The sequence below is a fragment of the Myodes glareolus genome, chromosome 2 (assembly GCF_982192425.1).
Source record: "Myodes glareolus chromosome 2, mMyoGla1.1, whole genome shotgun sequence".
Classification (NCBI taxonomy): Eukaryota; Metazoa; Chordata; class Mammalia; order Rodentia; family Cricetidae; genus Myodes; species Myodes glareolus.
The window spans coordinates 116426760-116450098 of record NC_142027.1 but is presented as its reverse complement, the minus strand read 5'-3'; the positions used below and the strand labels follow the sequence as shown (position 1 = coordinate 116450098).

General features: G+C 40.6%; 1 protein-coding gene across 4 annotated transcripts in view; it reads left to right on the top strand.

Moving 5' to 3' along the window:
* Vkorc1l1 (vitamin K epoxide reductase complex subunit 1L1) overlaps positions 1-21499 on the top strand; it is a 49533-nt gene extending 28034 nt beyond the window's left edge. For 2 of the 4 annotated variants that reach the window (XM_087903593.1, XM_085699841.2), the window contains exons 2-3: positions 13280-13389; positions 17027-21499. In XM_087903593.1, the coding sequence (XP_087759719.1) occupies positions 13280-13389; positions 17027-17253 (337 nt within the window). In that variant the 3' untranslated portion in view covers positions 17254-21499. The remainder of the gene's footprint in view (positions 1-13279; positions 13390-17026) is intronic. The other 2 variants (XR_015737289.1, XM_087903595.1) reach the window with 2 other exon arrangements.
* Positions 21500-23339: the final 1840 nt, after the last annotated feature.

Below are 23339 nucleotides of genomic sequence, written 5' to 3'. Positions count from 1 at the left end.
TCTGTAGACCAAGCTGTCCTTGAACTGACAGAGATCTGCTTACCTCTGCCTCCCAAGTGCTGGGATTAAAGGACTTTATCCTTTTTTCTCCCAAGCCTACATATATATATTTTTAACACAGTGTAAATCATTTAGAGGTTTTCTTCATCTTTGAATCTACCTTTACTGTATCTCTCTCTTTTTGACCACATGAGTCTTTAATTTGCTAAGTGATATGGCTAGGATTAATGCTGTGGCTTTGATGGCTGGATCAAGCCCATTCCTTAACTTTCTGAGATTCCAGTCTCATGGCGGAGGTACTGGCCAGGGCCACATTTAGTGCCATGACTCTATGGTATTTCAAGGTCTGTGCCACCACCAAGAAGCATGTTGTAGGCTATTCATAAACACCATTTAAGTGTTTTGTGACAGAGTCTATTAAAAGGGCTGCAAAGTTTTTGCAGCTAAAGCTGAGTCAGAAAGCCTCTCTTAAATGAGATACATTTGCCTCTAGCAAACAGAGCCCACCTGAGAAAATGCTGCTATCAATAAGCTGTGCTTAACTCTATTCTTTTCTGTGTAGAATTACTTCCCAAGCTCTCTCAGGCTTTCTGTGGATGCAGTTGCCCTACATTGGGCGCCATTTGTTGACCAAGGTTCCTGACAGCCATTTAGTCCCAAATAAACACACAGAGGTCTACATTAGTTATAAACTGATTGGCCCATTAGCTCAGGCTTATTAACTCTTATAACTTATATTAGCCCATTATTGTCTATGCTAGCCAGGTGGCTCAATATCTTAATCAGTGAGACAGTCATATCTTCTGTGGCTGAGTCATGACTGCAGACTAGAACTTCCTTCTTTCCAGAATTTTCCGGTTCTCCTTGACCCACCTCTACTTCCTGTCTGGTTGTCCCGCCTATACTTCCTGCCTGGCTACTGGCCAATCAACATTTATTTAAAATATAATCGACAGGATACAGACCATTGTCCCACACCAGAGATCTGCCTGCCTCTGCCTCCAGAGGTGTGCACCACCACCGCCCAACTGGCAAGACTTGCTTTTTCTGTGTGATGTTTTTTAAAAGATGAGATTTCACTTTGTGTTTTCCTAAGCTGGCCTTGAATATGTTAGGCTTCCAAATGCCTAGGAGTATAGACCCACACCTCTGAGCCCAGGTTGAAAATTGGTCTCTCTAAAGTCTTCTCCAATTTCTCAGTTAATGTCTCATTTCATGATGATCTACAGATAGGAATATGTCCCCAAATCATTCATTTGGGGGATTTATTAAAAAAAGCTTTTTTTAATTATAAATGTTTTTCCTGTGTGAATATATGTTTATACCTGGTGCCTGCAGAGACCAGAAGGAAGTGTCAGATCCCCTGAAGCTGGAGTTTTAGGCAGTTGTAGGCCACCTGACATGGTTACTGGGCATCAAACTTGGATCCCCTGCAAGAACAAGTGTGCACTTTTAACCACATCTTTCCAGTTCTCATAGTCTGCAATTTTCTACTGAGGAACTAGAAGGAATTTTATGCAGAATGGAAATTTAGGACTTTGTTTTGGAGTAATGGGGAATTTTTACCCACAAGTAAAAATACATTAGAACTGGGTTAGGTGCACACTTGTGATCCCTACCACAGAGAGGTTGGAGTAGGACTGCTGTGAGAGGGTACGGGCAGCTTAACCCTGCCTCAACCTCCTACTGCCCCAAGAAATGCTTCATCTAAGGTAGAAGACTTGATGCCAAGTACATTCTCATTCCTGTTCACATCCCCAGCTCCTCCAGAAGTTCTTAATAGAGTTCCTCTGTAGATGTGAGTGTAAAATTGGACAAGTGTTTACTCCCAGTGCATACTTTGAAAAAGAGTGGGGGTAATGGGGAAGTACTCCACCTAAAGCCTCAGTCTAGGTAGATGACTTTCAGAGGTCTCACTGCTCCCTACATTTAACATAAAATTCATCATTTAAAACTAGCTTTTGATTTCCTTCCTCATACCTGAAAACTTATTCATACTGGCACTATTTCTGATAACTTTTTTTTTTTTGCTGGTAGCTAACTTGAAAGAGCCTGCATACCTGCTTTCTCTCCCTAGGAAGCCTTAGTAGACCTTCCAGCATTTAGTTACTTGGAAATACCACTGAACAAACACTGATATTGTTTTGTCTTACTCTCAAAGAAAAATATCTCATATTTTCTTTTCTTTTTTCCTTTTTGAGACAGGGTTTCTCTGTGTAGACCTTGCTGTTCTGGAACTCATTCTATAGACCAGGCTGGCCTCAAACTCAGAGATCTGGATGCCTCTGCCTCTGGAGTGCTGGGGCTAAAGGCATGCGCCACCACCCAGCTGGAAGATCTCATATTTTTACTGCTGCTAACTGGGCTAACCATCCTCAGATCTTTGAACTGAATGTTTAATTGTTGTTTGAATTAAAATTACTTAAACTTTGGGAAGTCCAGGCTTAACAGAACATTCTGGTACTTCCAAAGACTCTTTATTTGTTAATCTAACATAGTTAGGTTTTGTTAGGGGAGGGTTGGGAGGGTGGTTCAGTTTGTAAAGTGCTTGCTGCAGAAATGGCTGGGTGAGGCCTGTCTGTAATCCCAGCCCTGGGAAGGTAGAAACTAAGGAACCCTGGGACTTGCTAGTCAGCCAGTCTAGCCAATCATTGAACTCCAGGTTCAGTGAAAGACTGTGTCTCTAAAAAATAAAGGTAGAGAAGCTGTTGAGGACGACACTCCACATCAACTTCAGGCTCCACATGCATCTACCATATACACATAAAGATTTCAGTTCTTTCAGAGAATTTTCTACCAGTCTCTTCTCCTTTAATAATCTCTATGGACATGATGCTGGATTAATAGGAAACACCATGTCCTGGTTCTGACTTTTATTACTTAACTGTGGAAATAGGAAAGCTGTGTGTGAGATCTGTTAATTTGTTGGTTTGTGAAAGCTGAACTATTCTACATGTAAATATTGACTTGGTTAAAAATATGCTCCTGTATGCTTAGGATTTCTAATTTTTAAATATTAAAAATTTAAATTACTTGAAGTATTAACAGCATCTTAAGCAACAGAGATTTATTCAGAATTTTATCTATATTTAATCTGCTGATCAAGCTAAAGACACGTGTAACTTCCTAAGGCTAGCCCAGTGTTTCCCAAACTATGGTGAATGAAATTTTCAATCCAGGGCCTAGAGTGATGGCTCAGCAGTTAAGAGCAGAGGACTCAGGTCCAGTTCCCAGCACTCACCGTGGTTCACAGCCCTTTGGCTGTAGTTTTAGGGGATCCAGCACCCTCTTCTGATCTCTCTGGCACCAGGTGTACATGTGGTGCACAGACATGTAGGCAAAACATTCAGATTAATTAAAAATGTTAATTTCCAGTCTAGAGACTGGGTAAGGGTTGGGGTTGGCTCATGTGGTTAGTGCTTGCCGGGCAAGCATGATACTTGAGTTCAATCCCCAGTACCCACAAAAATTCTACTGTGGTGGTTAGCTTTTGTCATCTCAGTGCTAGGAAGGCAAAGACCAGAGAATTTCTGAGATCCCCTAGCTAGCCAGCCTAACATAATGAAGGGCAGGTTCTAGTTGGTTGTTTTTTTACTCTTTATTTTTTACTCTTACCTTTTGGGAGCTTGCCACCCAGCTCCCAAAATAATACACATGAAGACTTACTCTTTTTTTTTTTTTTTTTTTTTTTAACACAGGGTGTCTCTGTAGCTTTGAAGCCTACCCTGGAACTAGCTTTTGTAGTCCAGGTGTAGTCCAGGCTGGTCTTGAACTCACGGAGATCCACCTGACTGCCTCCCGAGTGTTGGGCTTAAAGGGGTGCGCCGCCACCACCACTTGAGACTTATTCTGTCTTGTGAATGTCCGGCTTTACTTTGGCTTGTTTCTTCAATCATCCCATCTATCTTTTGCCTCTGGGCTTTTACCTTTCTCTATTTCTATACACTTTTTATTACGTCTTACTCTGTAGTTTGCTGTGTCCCTGGGTGACTGCCCCTGATGTCCACCTCCTTCTTATTCCTTTTTCCTCTTTACTCTTTTTCTCCTCCAATTTATCCTCTCTGCCCGCCAGCCCTGCCTACCCTTTCTCTGCTTAGCTATCGGCTGTTCAGCCCTTTACTAGACCAATCAGGTATTTTAGACAGGCACAGTCACATAGCTTCACGGAGTTAAACAATGCAACATAAAAGAATGCAACACATCTTTGCATCATCAAACAAATGTTCCACAGCATAACCAAATGTAACACATCTTAACAATAATATTCTACAACAGTGAAAGACTGCAGAAGCAAGGTGGATAGCTTCTGAGGAGTAAATTGTGAGGTTGACCTCAAGATTTGAAGTTGATCACAAACACATGTGTGCACCCCTCAATATGAACTCGCACATACCCACACACAAATACTAATTTCCAATCTATTGTGGACGGATTGATATGTTTTTAAAATGTATCACTAAAGCAAATCAGACATGCAAAATATAAACTCACATAGTTTAGTCAACTGACAATCACATTTCAATACTTAAATAAGACAGGATAAAGAATTGTAAAAACTAGACATAGAATCAGATGCAAAGTTATTTTGTAGTTGTAATAATAAACTACAGGGGAGCAGTACTTTGTACCAACAATACTATTTCATCAACTGTTAAAAGCTTTTTAAAAATATTTTATTTTTGGGCTGGAGAGATGGCTCAGTGGTTAAGAGCATTGCCTGCTCTTCCAAAGGTCCTGAGTTCAATTCCCAGCTCACAACCATCTGTAATGAGGTCTGGTACCCTCTTCTGGCTTCCAGGCATACACACAGACAGAATATTGTATACATAATAAGCAAATAAATTTTTTTTTAAAAATTTTATTTTTGTCGGGTGGTGGTGGCACACGCCTTTAATCCCAGACTTGGGAGGCAGAAGCAGGTGGATCTCCATGAGTTTGAGGCCAGCCTGGTCTACAAGAGCTAGTTCCAGGACAGGCACCAAAAACTACAGAGAAACCCTGTCTCGAAAACCAAAAAAAAATTATTTTTGAGACTATAATTACATCATTTCCCCTTCCCCAAGCTCCCATATAGTCATCCCTGTGATAGTTAAACTCTTACCTGGCAGGTGAGAGTGCCTCTGGTTGGTTATCTCAGAGCAGTGCCACTCTTGAATGACAGCTAATCCCCAAAAGTACAAAACCATTGTTACCACATTCTGTCTATAGGATTAGAAAAAAAGACTGTGAGAGTATTCATTCTGAATTTTATACCAAATGAAGTAATATATAGCCTTCAGTGCATCTTCATCTTTGAACAGTAGCCAATTCATAGATTTTATGTTGTAACTTTACATGAAAGGATTAGATTTAGCCCTGCTACATTTTCTTTAAGTAGATCTCATTTGGTTGGAAAGTCAAGTTTGAATTTCTTGTTAAGTATAAGGTCATGATAATCAGTGAAAAGCATTTTTCAAAGCTGATTTTTCTCCCCCTTGAAGTTCCTACCTTTTGTTTTCACTATTTAAAAACTTTTCTTTTTTATATTTCTATTTTATAATGGGAGTCAGGAGGTGCCGTGTGCCATGACTTTCTAGAGTCAATTCTCTTCCACTGGGAGTCAAACTCAAGTCGTCTGGATGGGTGGCAGTTGCCTTTACTTGTACTATTCAGGATTCTCTAGATTAAATGGATTCTCTTGGATTAAATGGGATGAATATATATTACATATGTACATATGTATGTATCAAAGAATTTAAGTCAGCTTGCATTAAAACATTAACTGTTGGATCACACCTAGAGACTGAGAACCTGTTAGTTGCTCAGGTTTTTTTTTTTTTTTTTTTTTTTTTTTTTTTTAAGTTTGTTTTGTTGAGACCAGATTTCTACACAGCCCTGACTGTCCTGGAACTCATTGTTCCAGACTGATCTCCAACTCACAGAGATCCATCTGCCTCTGCCTCCTGAGTACTGGTCTTAAGGGCATGGACCACCATACCAGGCTTGTTCTTTTTGGTTTTTTGTTTGTTTTGTTTTGTTTTGTTTTTTGAAGTTGAGTGAATGACTCAGGACCCAGAGCAGTCCCAAGGTAGATGTCTCCCATCCATCAAATTGACAACCCAGTGGTTGCCTAGTCCACAAGGCTAGATGCCTGAAGTGTTGCAGTTTGGTGCAGGAAATCTGAAAGGTTCCTTGAGAGCCACTGGTCCATGAGGGACCTGAGTTCAACTCCTAATACTAACCACATGCTGGTTAACTCCAGTTCTAGGGAATAAAATGCCCTCTTGCCTCCATAGGCACTGCGTGCATGTGGTGCATAAACCAAAATACTCATATACACATAAATAAAAATAACAAAATCTTAGAAAGATTAAAAATAAATAAATGGTGCTTACCACTGCACCTGGCTAGAACTAACTTTTTAAAAATTCAGCCTCGGGCTGGAGAGATGGCTCAGTGGTTAAAAGCTTTGCCTGCTCTTCCAAAGGTCCTGAGTTCAATCCCCAGCAACCATATGGTGGCTCACAGCCATCTGTAATGAGTCTTGGTATCCTCTTCTGGCCAGCACTGTATACATAATAAATAAATAAATAAATAAATAAATAAATAAATAAATAAATAAGGAAAAGAAAAAAGAAAAATTCAGCCTCAATGCCAGCCTTGACTGTTCTTCTGGCACAATCCACTTTGTTTTTTGAGAAGATCTCTTCATTGGCCTGAATCGACCAAGAAGGCTAGGTCAGCCAGCAGACAAATCCCAGGGAACCTCTTGTGCCTCCCAGTGCTGGAATTGCTTGTCCGACTCACCATTCCTGGCTCTTTGCATGGTTACTGGTGGACCACACCAGGTCCTCATGCTTGCTTAGCAAGCACTTTGCCAGTTGAGCTATTCTCTCCTCCCCAGCACACACACACACTCTTTAGCTTTGTTGCCCCATCAGGCAGCACACTGTGTTTTCAGTCTTTCGCCATCAGTCTTGGCACTGAAGCTGAATTTTTGTGAAGATCACACTTCTTGGTCTTCATCTGCTAAGATGCTCCTTCCAGCCTACATTGGTTTGCTGCTGCTGGTGCAATATGCCAGTGCTTGTTTGTCCATATGTAGAGATTTTATTTTCTCGAGTTTAACTAGTGTTAAATTATAAATTAAGATTGGCATAATGGAACGTGCCTGTAATCCCACCACTTGAGGCTGAGTCAAGAAGGATCGCCATTAATTTGAAGTCAGCAATATAACAAGTACCAATATAACAAAACTAGCCAAGGCTACATAGTAAGACCCTGTTTTTAAAAAGAAAAAAGAGCTGAGCTGTGGTGATGCATGCCTTTAATCCTAGCACTCAGGAGGCAGAGGCAGGTGGATCTCTGTGACTTGGAGGTCAGCCTGGTCTATAGAGCAAGTCCCAGGATAGATTCCCAAAGCTAACAGAAAAATCCTGTCTTGAGAAACAAAACGAAAACAAAACAAAAAAGCAAAACAGTGTATATATATGCTAAAAAACATAAATCTGCTAGATGTGGTGATGGATGTACTCCATTAATCACAGGCAGAGGCGTGTTGACAGAGGTTTCTGTCCTGCCTGATCCTGCAGCCGTTCAGCCCCAAAGAAACACACAGAGGTCTACATTAATTATAAACTGGTTGGCCTATTAGCTCAGGCTTCTTATTAACCGGTTCTTATGTCTTAAATTAGCCCATAATTCTTGTCTTTGTTAGTCATGCGGCCTGGTACCTTTATCAGTGAGGCCTTCTCACTTTATCAGTGAGACGCTTCCTTTAGGACTGGATGACAGATAACTGACCTCTCCTCTTCCCAGAATTCTCCTGTTTTCGTCGCCCCGCCTATAGAGGCAGGCAGAACTCTGAGTCTGAAACCGTTCTAGTCTACATGAAGAGTTTGTGACCAGCAAGAGCTACATAATGAGCCTCTGTCTCAAAAACAAAACAAAAAGTACATGTGAGGTCTTGTACTTCCAGTTTCTTTTATCTCCTATATATTTTACATCAAGAATTCCAGTAGAGCTGGGGAGATAGCTCATTGCACAGAGGGCATGCTATGCAAGTGTGAGGAACCAAGTTCAGATCCTTAGCATCTACCACCTACACAAAATGTTAGAGGTCAGGGAAGCAGTGACAGGTGGATCCCTGTGGCTCAGCAAACTCTATATTTGGTGAGGGACCTTGTCTCAAAAGATAAAATGGTGGGGCATGGTGGTGTATGCCAATAATGTGCCTCCAAACCTTCTAGAGGAGACTGTTGCTGGGCTGTCTCCCTGTAGCACTATAATTTTGCTTTTTTATGAAGACTGTAAAAACATGGAATCAAACCTTATATACTTCATGTCACTCATCTTAGACCTTGTGCTCTGCCTCACTTCTGGAGTGTTGGAGTTATAGGCCTGCTTTACTATTCCTAGTTGGCAGACTACCTGAAAAGGAAATATTAAAGCTAGGTGAGGTACCATGCTGGTTGTCCTAGTACTTGAGTAACAGAGGCAGGAAATTACTATTAATTCAAAGCTATCCTGATTGAGTTGATGCTAACATAGCATGACCTTGAAGGTCAAAGCCTTCTCTCTCCATTAATTATTAATATTAATCTTCTTTAAAGTGCAACATAGGAATATATAGCTATAGGTGTTTTGGCAACATTCCTTTAGTAAATGCAGTATTCCCTTTTACATTCTTTTAATAAAAGAATGTTCCCTTTAGTAGTTGTTAAGACATAATACCAGCGTTAGACTTCAAGGAAGCGGTTTAAAAGACAGTACAGCTGAGTAGTGGTGGTGTATGCCTTTAATTCCTATCCTCAGGAGGCGGAGGCAGGTAAATCTCCTGAGTATCAGGTGAGCCTGGTCTACAGAGTGAGTTCCAGGACAGCCAGGGCTAGAGAAACCCTCGAAGGAAAAAAAACCAGTGTTGTCCAAAGACAGCTTTCTGGTGGTTATGGTTGATTCAAGAGTAAAACTCAACCAGGAATGGTGGCTCACACCTGTAATCATGCTTGGGAGGCTGAGGCAGGAAGATTGTCACATATTTAAGGCCAGTCTGAGCTACATCGTTCTAGGCCAGTATAGGCTACAAAATAAGAGGCCTCACATCAAAACTTTAAAGAAAAAAAAAAAGAAAAAAGAGGTAAAGTTCATAGAAATGAGTGGTTGGAATGCCCTCAGCTGAGTCCACAGACTGTGTGTATGTGTATCCAGTACATGTGGAGGCAGAAGGTCAATGCTGAATGACTTCTTAATTTCCCTCTTCCTTATTAATTTTTTAGTTTTTTATTTATGCATGTTTGTGTGTATATACCACAGAAATATTTGGAGGTCGGGGACAACTTGAGGTAACCAGTTCTCTATCCACCATGTATGTGGATCGTGAAGATTGAACTCAGGTTGTCAGGCTTGGCAGCAAGGGTCTTTACCCACTGAACCATTTGCATATTCCCACCTTTATTCTTTGAAACAGTCTCTCACTGGCCAGGAACATACTGATTTAGCTGGACTGGCCCCTAGCAAGTCCCAGGTATTCACTTGCCTGTGCCCCACCCCCTAACTGGGATTACAGGTGCCATCACACTTAGCATTTTACAGAAATTTTGGGGCTTGAACTTGGATCTCTTTACTTACATTGCAAACACTTTACAAAATCAGCCATCTCCTCATCCCCTCTCAGCCAGGTTTTGATGAGAAATCCAGAGTCTCCATTACAAGGTATATAGAAAGTACATTTAACTTTCAGGGACAATTAAAGGGAAAGCCACCAGATCTGAAGTTACTTGAGGAAACCCAGTGTGTTAATGTCGTCTGGGTGTTGTTTTACTGAAATATGGCATCTGAGAATATCTGAAGGCAAAGGATTGACAACTGAAACAAGATCAGTTGATGTTTATGTAAACAGAAACATAAATCACCAAAGTCCTTAGCCACATGTTCACCCTTGCCTTCTCTGATGCCTTTAACCATTTATCAAAGGTTATTGTTGATGTCATAAGTCTCCTGACTCTAAAATTCCACTCATATCCTGACTATCACCAAATTTATCTCTAGCTTGCGCTGCAAGTTGATACATCTAGTTGCTTATCTGTCAGCTCTACATAGATACACAAAGGCCACATAAACCTGTGTCCAAAGCTGAGTTTCGATCATATCTTTCCTAGCTCAGAAAACACAACTTCTTTTCCCAGCTACTCAGGTCAAAGTCCTCATTGTTGCATCATTTCTTTGTACTGTGTTCCATCTGGTAGCAAGTTCTGGGACCTGTACCTTCCAAATATCAGCACCTGGCCAACACTGAGGCTAGAATGCTTTTTTATTTATTTATTTTTATTAGCACCATTACTGTTTTTTTGAGACAGGATTTCTCTGTGTAATAGTCCTGGCAGTCCTGGAACTCACAGAGATGCACCTCTGCCTCTTGAATGCTAGGATTAAAGACATACACTGCTACTCATGGCTTATTTTTATTTTATTTAAAAATTTTATTTTATGTATTTGTGTGTATGGTGTTTTGCCTACCTGTATGTCTGTGAACCACATGCATGCCTGGTGTTTGAAGAGGTCAGAAGAGGGAGTTGAGTCAGAACCCCTGGGACTGGAACCATAGACAGTTGTGAGCTGCTGTGTTTCCCAAACCTAGGTCCTCTGGAAGAACAGCCAGTGTTTCTCCAGCCCCCAGCTTATTTTTATTTAAAGTGTGTGTGTGTATGTGTGTGTGTGTGTGTGTGTTCATTTTTGTTTGTTCAATGCCCAAGGAGGCCAGAGAGTATGTAATAAGATCCCCTGGAGCTGTAGTTACAAACAGTTGTGAGCCACCTGACAATGGGGTCTGGGAACTGAACATAGGTCCTTTTCGAGAGCAGTGGGTACTCTTAACTGCCGAGTCATTTTGCAGCTAATAATAATAATAATAATAATAATAAATCATGGACACAGAGATCACTTTATAGCCCAGGCTCGCCTTAACTTCTCGTTCTCTTCCTGCTCCAGCCTCCCAAGTCCTGAGATTATAGAGCTATATAACCATACACATTTCAGAATGATCTTTTTGTAAGTGTGGTGCCTCATGCCTTTAATTGCCACACTAAGGAGGCAGAAGCAAATCTCTGAGTTCCAGGCCAGTTAGGGTTACACAGTTAAAAAAAAATGTTTTTAATTTTTTTATTTTCTTTGTATGTTCCACCAACACTGACTCTTTGGTTGTTCAGACAAGATTACTTACGGGTGTGTGTATGCATGTCAATGGCATATCAGAGGGAAACTTGTAGGGTTGGTTCTTTTCATTATAGTAAGTCCTGAGAATTGAGCTCAGTTTATCAGGCTTGGTGACAAAGGCCTTTACCACTGAGCTATTTCAATGGCCCTAACTTTTTTTTAAAATTTATTATTATTGTATATAGTTGTGCGTGCATGATGTGGACAGGGATGGTGGTGAATGGCCATGGCACACATGTGGAGTGGAGTCTCGCCTTCCACTTTTATGTGAGTTCTGGGGTTTGAGCTCACTATCCACAGCATGCAGTAAATATCCATGTGCAACCTTGGAGCCACTCTGAGAAATAACTACAATTGCTACAGCTGGCTCAAATGGGAGATGCATTTCTAGTTGGTTATTTTTATTGTTGTTTTGACACAAGGTCTCATTTTGTAACCCAGGCTGACCTAGGGACTCACTGTGTAGCTCAGGTTAGCTTCACACTCATGATAATCCTTCTACTTCAACCTTCAGAGTGCTGGGATTACAGACATGCACCCCAGCCTCAGCTCCTTTTGTTGAATGTCTTAGCCCCACTGCCAGCCCACTGAGGCAAAATCTGCATTTTGTTGACAAGTCTTCACTAGGTCACTTCATTGTACCAGGTGCTGCCCTGGAACGTCCCACCCCCATTCTTCTGTGTATCTGAGTAGGCTTGTTCAATCCTGAATGTTATGTACTAGGTAATGATTTTTTTTGTTTTTATTTTTGCCATAACTAATGTAAATCCCATGAGGACAGTGCTGTCTGTAGGGTGCTGTACCTCAGTGTCTGTACTCTTCAATAAATATGTGATGAATGAAGAGAATACATGTAAGTAATAGAACTGACTTTGTAGTTTGAAATGTGTAAGTCTATGTAATAAAAATTCTCTGTAGCTCTCAGTTCCAAGATTGGAATGGTTTTTTTCAACATCAATGTGGAGGGGTTTTGTTCACTTGCTTTGGCATGAAGTCCTTTAATCCAGCGTGACGTGATTGTTCGTTCTTATTTTCAGACGTTTGTCTTTACAGCAGAGTTGAAGTGATATTCCAGTGTATCCTGCTAAACGCTATGGTTATTTCCTTTTTGGATTTAGGAAGCACTGTCATTCTGAGTTAAAGCAGAAGTCTCTTAAGGTTTTTAAAGGTTACGTTACTGTTGGTCTGTTTGTATTATCTTATTAAATCATGATTTTAATAATGCATTTTTTTTTAAAGAGAGGATTCTAGCATGGGTAGTAGAAGTGGGAAAGGTATTAAAGGGGTGGACAGAATGAAATCTATACATGTATGGAACTGTCAAAGAACAAACTCAATAAAAGTTATTTTAAAAGACTCTGAATATGTAAAGTCACAAATTTTAAAGTTAAACTTTAATGAAAGCAGATAGTGGAATGTGAGGTATCAGATTTTTACTTGGGAAGCAGGATTTTAGAAGAGACCAGTGTTTCTGGTATTTCTCTGCATTCAAAGATCTGTCCTGGGGTATCTATTCCTCTTGTTTACCTTGGTGAAGTTTCCAGTAAGCAGCTTCTCAGTCTGTTGATTTTGAGTACAGCTTTGGAAGGGACCACATCAGTAGTTTTCAGCGGGGGCACTTAGCAGTGGCTGAGGCTTTGGTTGGTGATCACAGCTGAGAGTGGGAAATGGAATGGTGGAGGCCAGGGACCTTGCTAACCACTGTAGTGCAAGAACAGCCCACACTTCTAAGAATCCCCTAGTTGGAAAGGTCTGAGAGGGTGATATGAGTTGAGAGAGGCTTTCCCTTGAGTGTGGTCAGGAAAGATATCTTTGCCTACTTCAGGAGAAGAGAAGGTGAACCTGGGGTCTTAGATGGAGATACAGAGATTTGTAGGGAAGTTTTATTAAACCATCAGTTTAAATCAGACACAATACAGGAGTTAGTGATTGGCCTTCCCCTGTGCGTAAATCATTCTTGGAACAAAAGATATTTAAGTGTTTTTGTGAACATAGTTATTTTGGAATTGGATAACATTCTCAAATAATTTTACATTTTAAAAATTAGGGAATCTCAAATATAGGGTTACTGGTTTTCCTTATTTTACAGATGGGGTCGAGGATTTGGTCTTTTGGGTTCCATTTTTGGAAAAGATGGTGTATTAAACCAGCCAAACAGTGTCTTTGGACTTATATTTTATATACTACAGTTATTACTTGGTAAGTATTTATACAGAGATACAGAAATAAGCTTGTTATGCCCATTCAATGCTTGTGTCTTCGCCTAAATTATATCATCGTAGTAAAAAGCACATGCTGATGATAGAGAACCACTATGGTGCAGCATATTTTTGTGAAAATGTGGTTCACTGCTTTTTATGATTTATTGACTTTGATGTCAGTGGACCTTTAGTCGTGACTCGCAGTGTGTCCTGATGTCCAGAAACCCAGCCCCATTCGTGGAAATTATTACTCCAGTCTTGTAAACTCGTTTTTAAAATGACATTATAGACTTGAGCTATTTTAAAATACCACATATTAAGTAAACGGCAGTAAGCTGTTATAGTTTTCATCGCGTTTATGTATCTGCTGTTTCCGTATCTAGTGGGTCTTTGCTTTGTCCCCTGTGGTGCTGGGATCAAACCCAGAATTGTATAATTGTGTTACATCTTCAGCCCTGCCTTTTGCTTAAAAAAAAAAAAAATAGAAGTCTTATGCTCTCTTATTTTCAATATCGTTGTCCTAAGTGTTTGTGAACATCTCAGTTTCACATTTTTACTAAATAATGCCACAGGGATCCATTTTCTTTAAAGCACCTCCCTCGAGTTATTTCCCTGAAATAAATTTCCAGGTATGAGGTTAATGAGTCAAAAAAAGATTTTTTTAAAATGGATTTTATCAGTTATTGCCAAATTGCTGTCATCCCACCCCACCCCACCCCTGTCATCTGGTCTCCATCTAATCTTCATTTTTCCCCCTAATCTTCTTTTGAAAGGTTGTTTTCTTGTCAGATTTTCTAGTTATCAAGTATTAGTAGCCATCTTTGTAATTTGACTGTATTTTAATGTCCTCTTGCTGCCCACTAAGCTTATTTGTGATAATCCGCTTATCCTTTGAAATGTTGGTTTTGTGGTTTTGCTTTGGGTCTAGTGCTACCATTTGTGCTTTGCAATTCAACTGTTTAAGATTCTGTTCCATTGTTTGTCAGCTCCTCTGTGCAGTGATCAGTTAAGTCTGCTTGTATGATTCACATTTGGAATATGATTTTTTTTCTAAAAAGTTTTATTAAGTTTGTCCAATTCTGAATGCACATATTTATCCTGCAGAAATAGGAATGATAATGCAATTTAAAATAGCAAAGCTATCACTGGGAACTCAGCAGTAAGTAATGGCTGAGCTAATGAGGGCGTATCCATATTAGAAAGTTCTGTGTAGTCATTAAAGCAAAAGTGAGTGTGAATAGATTAAGATGCTGTCCAGAAAGAAACAAGCAAAATGGAGCTTAAAGAATAGGGTAATCATGTTTGTATGTGCATGTAAAAGCATCGTGAGGGATTCTGTGGTTGGAAGGGAGAAGTTTCATCTCAAATTTATTGGTTCTGAGGGATTTCTAAAGTATAATCCCGACTCAAGGAACAACTCCTTTCCCCTTATAGGAGAGTGCTTAGGGAAAACAGTCATCCATGCTTACATGGGAAATTGAGGCGAGACATGTTTCCATTTCTAACAGTAATGTGTTGGTTCCATTAAATGATGCATAGTTTCATCGTGCGCATTGTTTCCACTCAGGTTCCTGACTTTCTAGTTTCCATATACTTCTGTAGTGTCAGTTCTTTTGAATCTTCTAACACATCCGGAGCTCATCACCTCACTCCCTGGTGGACTATGTGACTGTCATCATTTAAAATTAATTTTTTCATACAGTGCTGTGTGGTGAAAAATAATCCCACCTCAGTTCCACCTCATTTTATCTCCTTTGCCCTTACCCCCCACCAGTTTATGGTTCTGGTTTGTTTTTGCATATATAAAAGATACAAACACATGGTCTAATTTCTTTCCTTTCAAAACATAAAAAGCAAATGCTGTTTCCTGTCTTACAGCTTTCTTTCTTTTCTCCCCCTTTGATCCTTCTTTTTTGCTTGACTGATCTATGATCTATCTTAATGATAGTGTGTGTGTGTGTGTGTGTGTGTGTGTAGTCTGTTTGTTTTGTTTTTTAAGACAGGGTTTCTGTATGTAACAGCCCTGGCCTTCCTGGAATTCTCTTTGTAGTGCAGATTGGTCTCAAACTCACTGCTTCAGCTGGGATTAAAGGCATGCACCACCACTGCATGGCTCTTTTTCCATATTTTTATATGGATACATTGTTTTGGTTTTTTTGCAGCTATATAATATTCTATTGTTAGAGTTATGGCATGTTATAAAGTTCTCAGTTTTTCCTCAAATGACAAGTGCCTGCATATGCCACAGTTACAGAGTAGCAGTACTTACAGGGCACTCTGAGCACCTTATTGTAGCCCAAATAGTCAAGCTCTAGCTTCGCTCACTTAATTCTCACAACAGATTTAGGAGTTAACTGTTGAAATTTGAGCAGAGAAAAACGCAATACTTTACATATCATTTTATTTTTTGTTTGTTTGCTTGCAGTGCTGGTATTGAACCCATAGCCTTGTACATCTAGTTGATAAGAGATCTACTACTGATCTTCATATCTAGCTCACCGGTATCATTTCTCAAAATATTTATTTGTGTACATATCTCAGATGAGGCTAGAACTCATAGCCTTGGCTTTCCTTAGATTCACAGAAGACCTCCTTCCTGTCTTCCCTTCCTGAGTGCTGGGATTACAGAGTAGATTGCCATGCCTAACTCTCCCATCATTTTAAAACTTTGACAAAGGTGTCAACACTAACCATTAGGCTTCGACTTTTAGCACAGGTGATTTAGCACAGGTGGGGGCAGTGCAATTTGAGATAGTTGAACATAGTCTAGGCTTTGCTGGCACACTAGCTATAAGCTCTGCCTTTTTTGACCTTGAAAATAAATGTGTATAGCCGTGGTGTCACTGGCATAGTCTTTGTGTCTCTGATATTAGGCAGTTACACAAGAGTACATATGAAGGGAGTCAAGACTCCAGACACACTTTTGTCTTGAGCCCTGGCTTCAAATACCCCCCTCTTGGGACAGGGTCTTAACTGTAAACCAGGCAGGCTCCAGTCTTCAGTTCTTCTGCCTCAGCCCCAGAGTGCTGGATTACAGACATATGCTACCACACCTGGCTCAAACTGCCTTTTTTCCTAATTGTTTTAATGCACATGAGGCTTACTGGCCTGCTGTAGTTGTCCTTATTTACCAACTAGCTATCCTAAAGTGTTTCAAAGCTTTATGTTTTGTTTTTTCCTCTTCAGCCAGTGTTCGCAAGGGTATCACCAGGTCTGGGTATTTGGTAAATTCGATCTAAACATTCTCCCCAGATAGGGAACCTATAGTGAAACATCAGAGAGGAGGATCTTACCCAATAGGGATGGCTTGAAAGGAAAGCTGCAGCCCTCATTCCTGTGCTCTTTAGGAGACTGTCAACGCCTTTGCCTAAAGTAATTGCAAGCTTGCATAGTTCATGTGCACACTTCTTGTGAAATAGTAACAGATCAGATGCCTGGCAGCTCTGAAGCAGTCCTTTCAGTAAAATTCAGCCTGCTTAATGTTAAAACAGACGGGTGGTTTTTGCATTCTGTTTTCATAGTCAAGGTAAGGTCAGTATTGATACACTACTGCTTTTAGCCACAGCCTGTTACTTATCAGTTGAGAAACTTCTGTCCAGGCCAGGCCCTGATCTAGCTGTGTCTCTCTCTTGCAGGCATGACGGCCAGCGCAGTTGCAGCTCTTGTTCTCATGACCTCCTCCATCGTGTCCGTGGTGGGGTCTTTGTACCTGGCCTACATTCTGTACTTTGTGCTGAAGGAGTTCTGCATCATCTGCGTCACCACATATGTGCTGAACTTCATCCTCCTTATCATCAATTACAAACGACTAGTTTACTTGAATGAGGCTTGGAAGCGACAGCTGCAGCCTAAGGAAGACTGACGGCTGGCGGATTCCCACTCGACTGTCTCAAACACTTCTTTCATTAAGTTTATTTTGCAAGTTTTTTTTTTTTTAAATTCACAACAGACACTTTCCCTGAGAATCTTAAACTGATTTTTTAAAAAATACTGTAAATTAGAAGGGGCCCTAGCTATTTTCTGTGTCAATCTTCATTTTAAATCCGGATACAAAAAAGGATACACCGAGCCAATCAAAGACAAGCTTTAACTTTACCTTGAAGATGTTTCTGAGATAATAAAATGTAGCCCTTGCCCCCAGTCCTTAACCGTAAAGTGAGCAGCCATTGCTAGTAATTCTTTAATGTGTAAAAATTCAATTTCAGGTATAACAAATGTGATCATGAACATGAAAATATTTTAGAATAGATACTGTATTAAATATTGCCATGTTTACAACATGTAATATGTTTTTAGCTGATGGATTTAAACCTGTAGATTCAATTAGAGTCCATTCATGTGATATTTGTAAATAAAGGTAGAAACATTGGATCCACCCCTGCAGAACTTACTGTACAGTTGAGTTGAAGTGTAGCAATGAGGAATTGTCAGCTCATGACGACTGATGCATAGTGGAGGTAGTAGACACCGACAGAACATCTCGGGAAATGTGCTGACAGCCCTGGTACGAGGTTGACAGCAGAAACAGTAGGGTGCTTGGTTCCCTGCATCTCCTACTCTGAGAGGAAGAAGTTAAATTTGAACATCCAATTTGAATAAAGCTGGATGGATCCTAACTGTTTAGGATGTCATGTGACCAGACCTTTAATTCCAAGGCTCTTGGGACACTGATGGTAGGAAATGGAGAATAACTGAAACCACCATGGCATTTTTGGGCAAAGCCTCTTAAACAGTAGCTGACCTTTCAATACAGATGTGTTCCTTTGAAACTGGTGCCAGTCCGCTCAGCAGTATTAGGACTGAAATAAGCACAAGCCAAGTGCTCCAAGGTTGGTCCATAGTGTTTCCTTTCTCATTTCTTCTGCACCAAGGATTGTCAGTGTTTCAGAATCACATATTGAATTTGTAAACCTTAGGGCTGACACGAGGACCGGTTTGCTGACTCAGAAGAAACACAACACATAGAAAGACCTGAAAGTGAGACCTAGAGACTTTGTCCCACTCCAGTAGCCACACAGCAGCAGTGAGAAGAAACCCAGAGGTGATCTGAATAAACCTGGAGGACATGGTGACTGTGTTTCTCTGGTTAGCATCTTACAGGAGATGTTAAAAGTGCCTTCTGTCTTAAATCTCAAACCAAATTATTCTGTGTGTTGGACTGGGGCAGAAGTATCCCTCCTTTCATTCCTTACCATGAAACAGAGAACTTGCATTCTACCAGAAGGGGCTGTGTGGCCATTTTATTCCTTGGGTTGAGAAGTAGTGGAAGTGTTTTTGTTTATGATTTGGTTAATCATTATTTTAAAAATAGACAACTAGATGGCAAATTTGGAGACCTTTTATTTGCCTTCTTTTTGGAGGGAGGGAACAGACTTTGCTTTGTAAAGAACAGTCAGCAGTTGAGTGGTTTACGCCCTTCAGTCACAACTGATGCACTGTAGGAGTTCTGGCCCAGGGCAGGTATAAAATGTGAATTGTAATGCCCTTTTAGTAGGTTCTAACCAGTTTCTTAAGACAACTTAATTCTGATTTCATCAAAGGTGTATTTCCTCAAGAATGTGAACATTTCCATGACTTTCTTACTATGTACGCATTGTTGTTGTCTTCGAAGTAGTTAAAGAACTTCTAGAAAGTACTGAATGGTATTTATGGAGGACCAAGTCCTCATGGGAAAAGTGTACAGTGAGATCATCTCGTACCCCTTCGTCCAGCTCTCCCAAGGCAGTGGAAATGGCTAATAGCCAAGATTTCTGCTACTTACATATCAAGGCTGTGCTAAACAAGTCCCTTGGGTCCCAATTCCAAATGATCTTTTCTATCTTTTATCACTCAGCAGAGTGGCGTTAAAGCTTGTCTTGACATTACAGGTGTCTACAACACTTACTCAAGAAAAGGTGAGAGTGTCCCATCCACCACATCCGTCATGGTTCCCCTTTGCTTTCCTAAGTCTTGGGAGTACTACCATTATAGATTGTATGAATTTTTTGTTTGTTTATTACATTCCTGTGACCTAACAGAATGAATACCCTTTTCTCACTGAGAGTTAACAGGTGCTGTCTGAAATAAGAATGCCGAACTGTGTGCTGTGGTCCGTCATTTGGGAGGTAGAAGCAGGAGGATCAGGAGTTCAAGGTCATCCTTGACTACATAGAAAATTAGAGACCAGCCTTAGCTATAGCAGTCCCATCCTTAAAATAAAAGAAAGAAAAAGAAAAAGAAAGAAAAGAAGAGTTTGCTAAAGTATATGTTCTCAGTAAGCAACCCTATTGTGTTTTATTGGTAGTTTTGCCCTGAGGAAATTCAGGTTCCTCTCTGTACCTTCTATTAAACCTAGTAAAATGGGGGAGAAAATACTGTGCTATAAAACTGCTAGTATTATTATGACTCGTTCAGACTGAATATTTAAACACTGAAGAAGCTGGGTTTGACTGGGCATAGTGTCACACACCTTGAATCCCAGCATTTGAGAGGCAGGGACTGGTGGATCTCTGAGTTGGAGGCCAGCCTGGTCTCGATAGTGAGCTCCTGGCCAACCAGGGTTATATAGTGAAACCCACAAAATAATAGTAAACACTGAAGCAGAGCTAACAACACATGCGGAAGGGCAGACTAGCAGGACAGTGACTCCGACAGTAATTCTGTGAAGCCTTTCACTCCACAGTGGTGGTGTTTGAAGGAATACGAGAAGTTCTGCCTAGGCATGCTCCAGGACTGTGGCTGGCCCTTCCCCACAGCTGCTTTCTATCAGGAGGATAAACTGGAACAACTCAGGTCTAACAAGTTGCACTAGCTGCATTCCAGAAACTATTTTTGCTTCATGTATGTAGCCTCTCCTTTGACTCTTTTGTTATTGTTGTTCTTTTGTATTTTTTTAAAGACACATGATCTCGCTCTGTAGCCTAGGCTGTCCTAGAACTCAGTACGTAGCTCAGGCTGGCTTCAAAGTTGGCATTCCTCCTGCCTTAGCCTCCCAAGTGCTAGAATGAGTGGTTCAAATTTATTATATGTAAGAATGTTGAAAGACATTGACTTTTTTTCATATAAAGAGATAAAGCCCACTTGTCATTCTTGCAGAGGACTTGGGTTCAGCTCCTATCACCCACAGGTCAGCTTAGCAACAGTCTGTAACTCCAGTTCAGGGGATCCGATGCCCTCTTCTGGCTTCCAAGGGCACTGCATGCATATGGTGCATAGACATTAATGCAGGCAAAACACCCATACATATAGAAAAGTATTTCATTTGGTACAAGATATCCTTTACCTATGAGGTAAGATAGAGGACAATGAGATTAATATTGTTGCTTTTTTTTGTTTGTTTTTATTTATAATTATTTTCAAAAGACTACAGTGAAAGTGTAGCCAGGCATGGTAGCACATACCTATAATCCCAGTACTTGGGAGGTAGAGACAGGAGGACCAGAAGTTCAAGGGCAACCTTGGCTTATATGAGACTTGTCTCACAAGCAAAAATTAAAAACACTGCTCAGCAATTACTTCCTAAGCTATAGTTGGCACCATCAGTTGATTCTGATGAATACTGACAGGTGGTAGCTTTACCTTAAAAGTCAGGAAAATGTCAGCAAAGCTCCTCACTGTCATTTCCAGGAAGTGTTTGGGGATATGGATTTTACCCTTCCCTGTGTTTTCCTCCAGCATACATCAGTGAGCCTGCCCCTCTACACCTTTTAGCATTTGAGGCAGCACATTTATGAATTCGAATTTGTGAGTACAACCCTACAATCAAAGGGCAGAGTAGGATTCCAGGCACTTGATCAAACATCCCCTGCCCCCTTCTGAAACTAATTGGCCCAGAAGAGATGAACTGTTATGAAGCTGTATTGAGCATGGCCTAAATAATAGGTGTATATGACCTGTGAAGTGTGTCCATCTAAAATAGTACTCATGCTTTGAAAACTCCTGAGGAAACATTCATGTAAAAAGGCGTTCACTGGGAAGATCCTTCTCTAATACAGATAAAAATATTCTTTATCAGAGATTTAGGACACCATTTTGCTAACTGGTAAATAAAAACTTGTAAATATGTAAGAATGTTTATTTGTTGCACATAACTTTTTTGGTATAAAATAAATGTAGACGTTACCTGTGGACATTGTGCTGCCATTCTTACTTCGTTGTGGAGTCTTCAAAATGAAGCTGGATGGAATGAAGTCTAGAGTCAGGAAGAACGTGCAGATCCCTGGTACTGTAACCCTGTCCCTACACATACTAACTTGAAGCCTTTTCTCTTAAATCCCGGGTAACTTATAGGTGATGCGAATTTCTTAGGGATTATGTTCTTGGATTCCTGTGGGTTTATTACATATGTGATTGTTAAGAATCCATGATAGGGCCGGGTGCTTTGGGAGCTTAGTCTTTAATCACAGCAGAGGCAAACATAATTCTGTGAGTTTGAGGCCAGCCTGGTTTACATAATACATTTCTAGGACAGCCAGAAAAAAAAAAAAAATCAATGATAGGGGCTAGAGAGATGGCTCGGTAGGTAAGAGAGCACTTGCTGCTATTGTACAGGACCTGGGTTCAGTTCCCATTGCCAACATGGTGTCTCACAACCACCTGTAAGTACAGCTCCAGAAGTGAAAAAAAAATCCATGACAGGGCTGGGGACATAGCTCAACAGAAAAGCATTTGTTTAGTGGGCTCTAAGTTTAATTCCCATCAGCGAAAAAAAAAAAAGGCAAAAAGGTTTAAGCTTGAGCATCAGGAGCTTGAGGGCATCTGCAACAACATACTGAGTTGGAGGCCAGCCTAGGCCATGTAGATGCTGCCCCAGAAAACAACTGACAAAGAATGGCTTGGGTTAAGAGCGCTGGTTGCTCTTCAAGAGGACCTAGGTTTGACTCCTAGCACCTGCGTGGGAGGTCACAACCATCTGTAATTTCAGTTCCTGGGGATCTGATGATCTCGAGAACCAAGTGTGCAAATGCAGTGATGTATAGACATGCATTCGGGCCAAACACTCAGACAGATAAAAGGGAGGTGGTGGTAGTGGTGGTGCTGACGATAGATGTTACATAGACTGTTTTAGAATGTCTTTCCATAGCTTTCTTTGAATGTTCCATCCCTATAGTTTGTTGTTGATTGTTTTACTTTTTATACTCTTTTGGCTTTTCGAGGGGTCTACCACCCAGCTCCCAAATAAATTATACACAGAGGCTTATTCTTATAAATGTCCGACCTTAGCTTGGCTTTTTGCTTGACAGCTTTTCTCATCTTAAATTATCCTGACTACCTTTTACCTCTGGACTTTTACCATTTCTTAATTCTGTATATCTTACTTTGACTCTTACTCTGTGGCTGACTGAGTATCTGGGTGGCTGGCCCCTGACGTCCTCCTCTCCTCTTCTCGCTCCCTCTTCTTCCAGATGTCTCCTCATATTTGTCCTCTCTGCCTGCCAGCCCCGCCTATTTCTCTCTCCTGCTTCACTATTGGCTATTCAGCTTCTTCAGGTGTTTTAGACAGGGACACTAACACAGCTTCACAGAGTTCAACAAATGCAACATAAAAGTAACACATCTTTAATATTTACAACAGTCCTTTAAAGAGGTAACATCTAGAAACAGAGTCCGTTTGAGATCTAAGCCATCCTTCACTGACTAAACCGTGTTTTATGTGAAACTTTAGGAGCTGAGTTTGGGATATAGTGGTGCTGATAGCTTTCATGGGAGGATGTACACAGCCCAGGTTTGGTATAAATTGGGGGTGATAACGAGTACCATAGACCCAACACTTGTGAAGTGGAGGCAGGAGGACCAAAGCATTCAAGGTTGGACCAGTAGCAGGTTCAGTGAGCTACAGCAGTTGCTTTATCCTGACGACCCGAGTTTTATCCTCAGGACCCACATGGTTGAAGAAGAGCACCCATTAACTTGCCCTCTGACACCACACATGAACTGTGTTTTGCAATACAATAAAGAGACTAATAATAA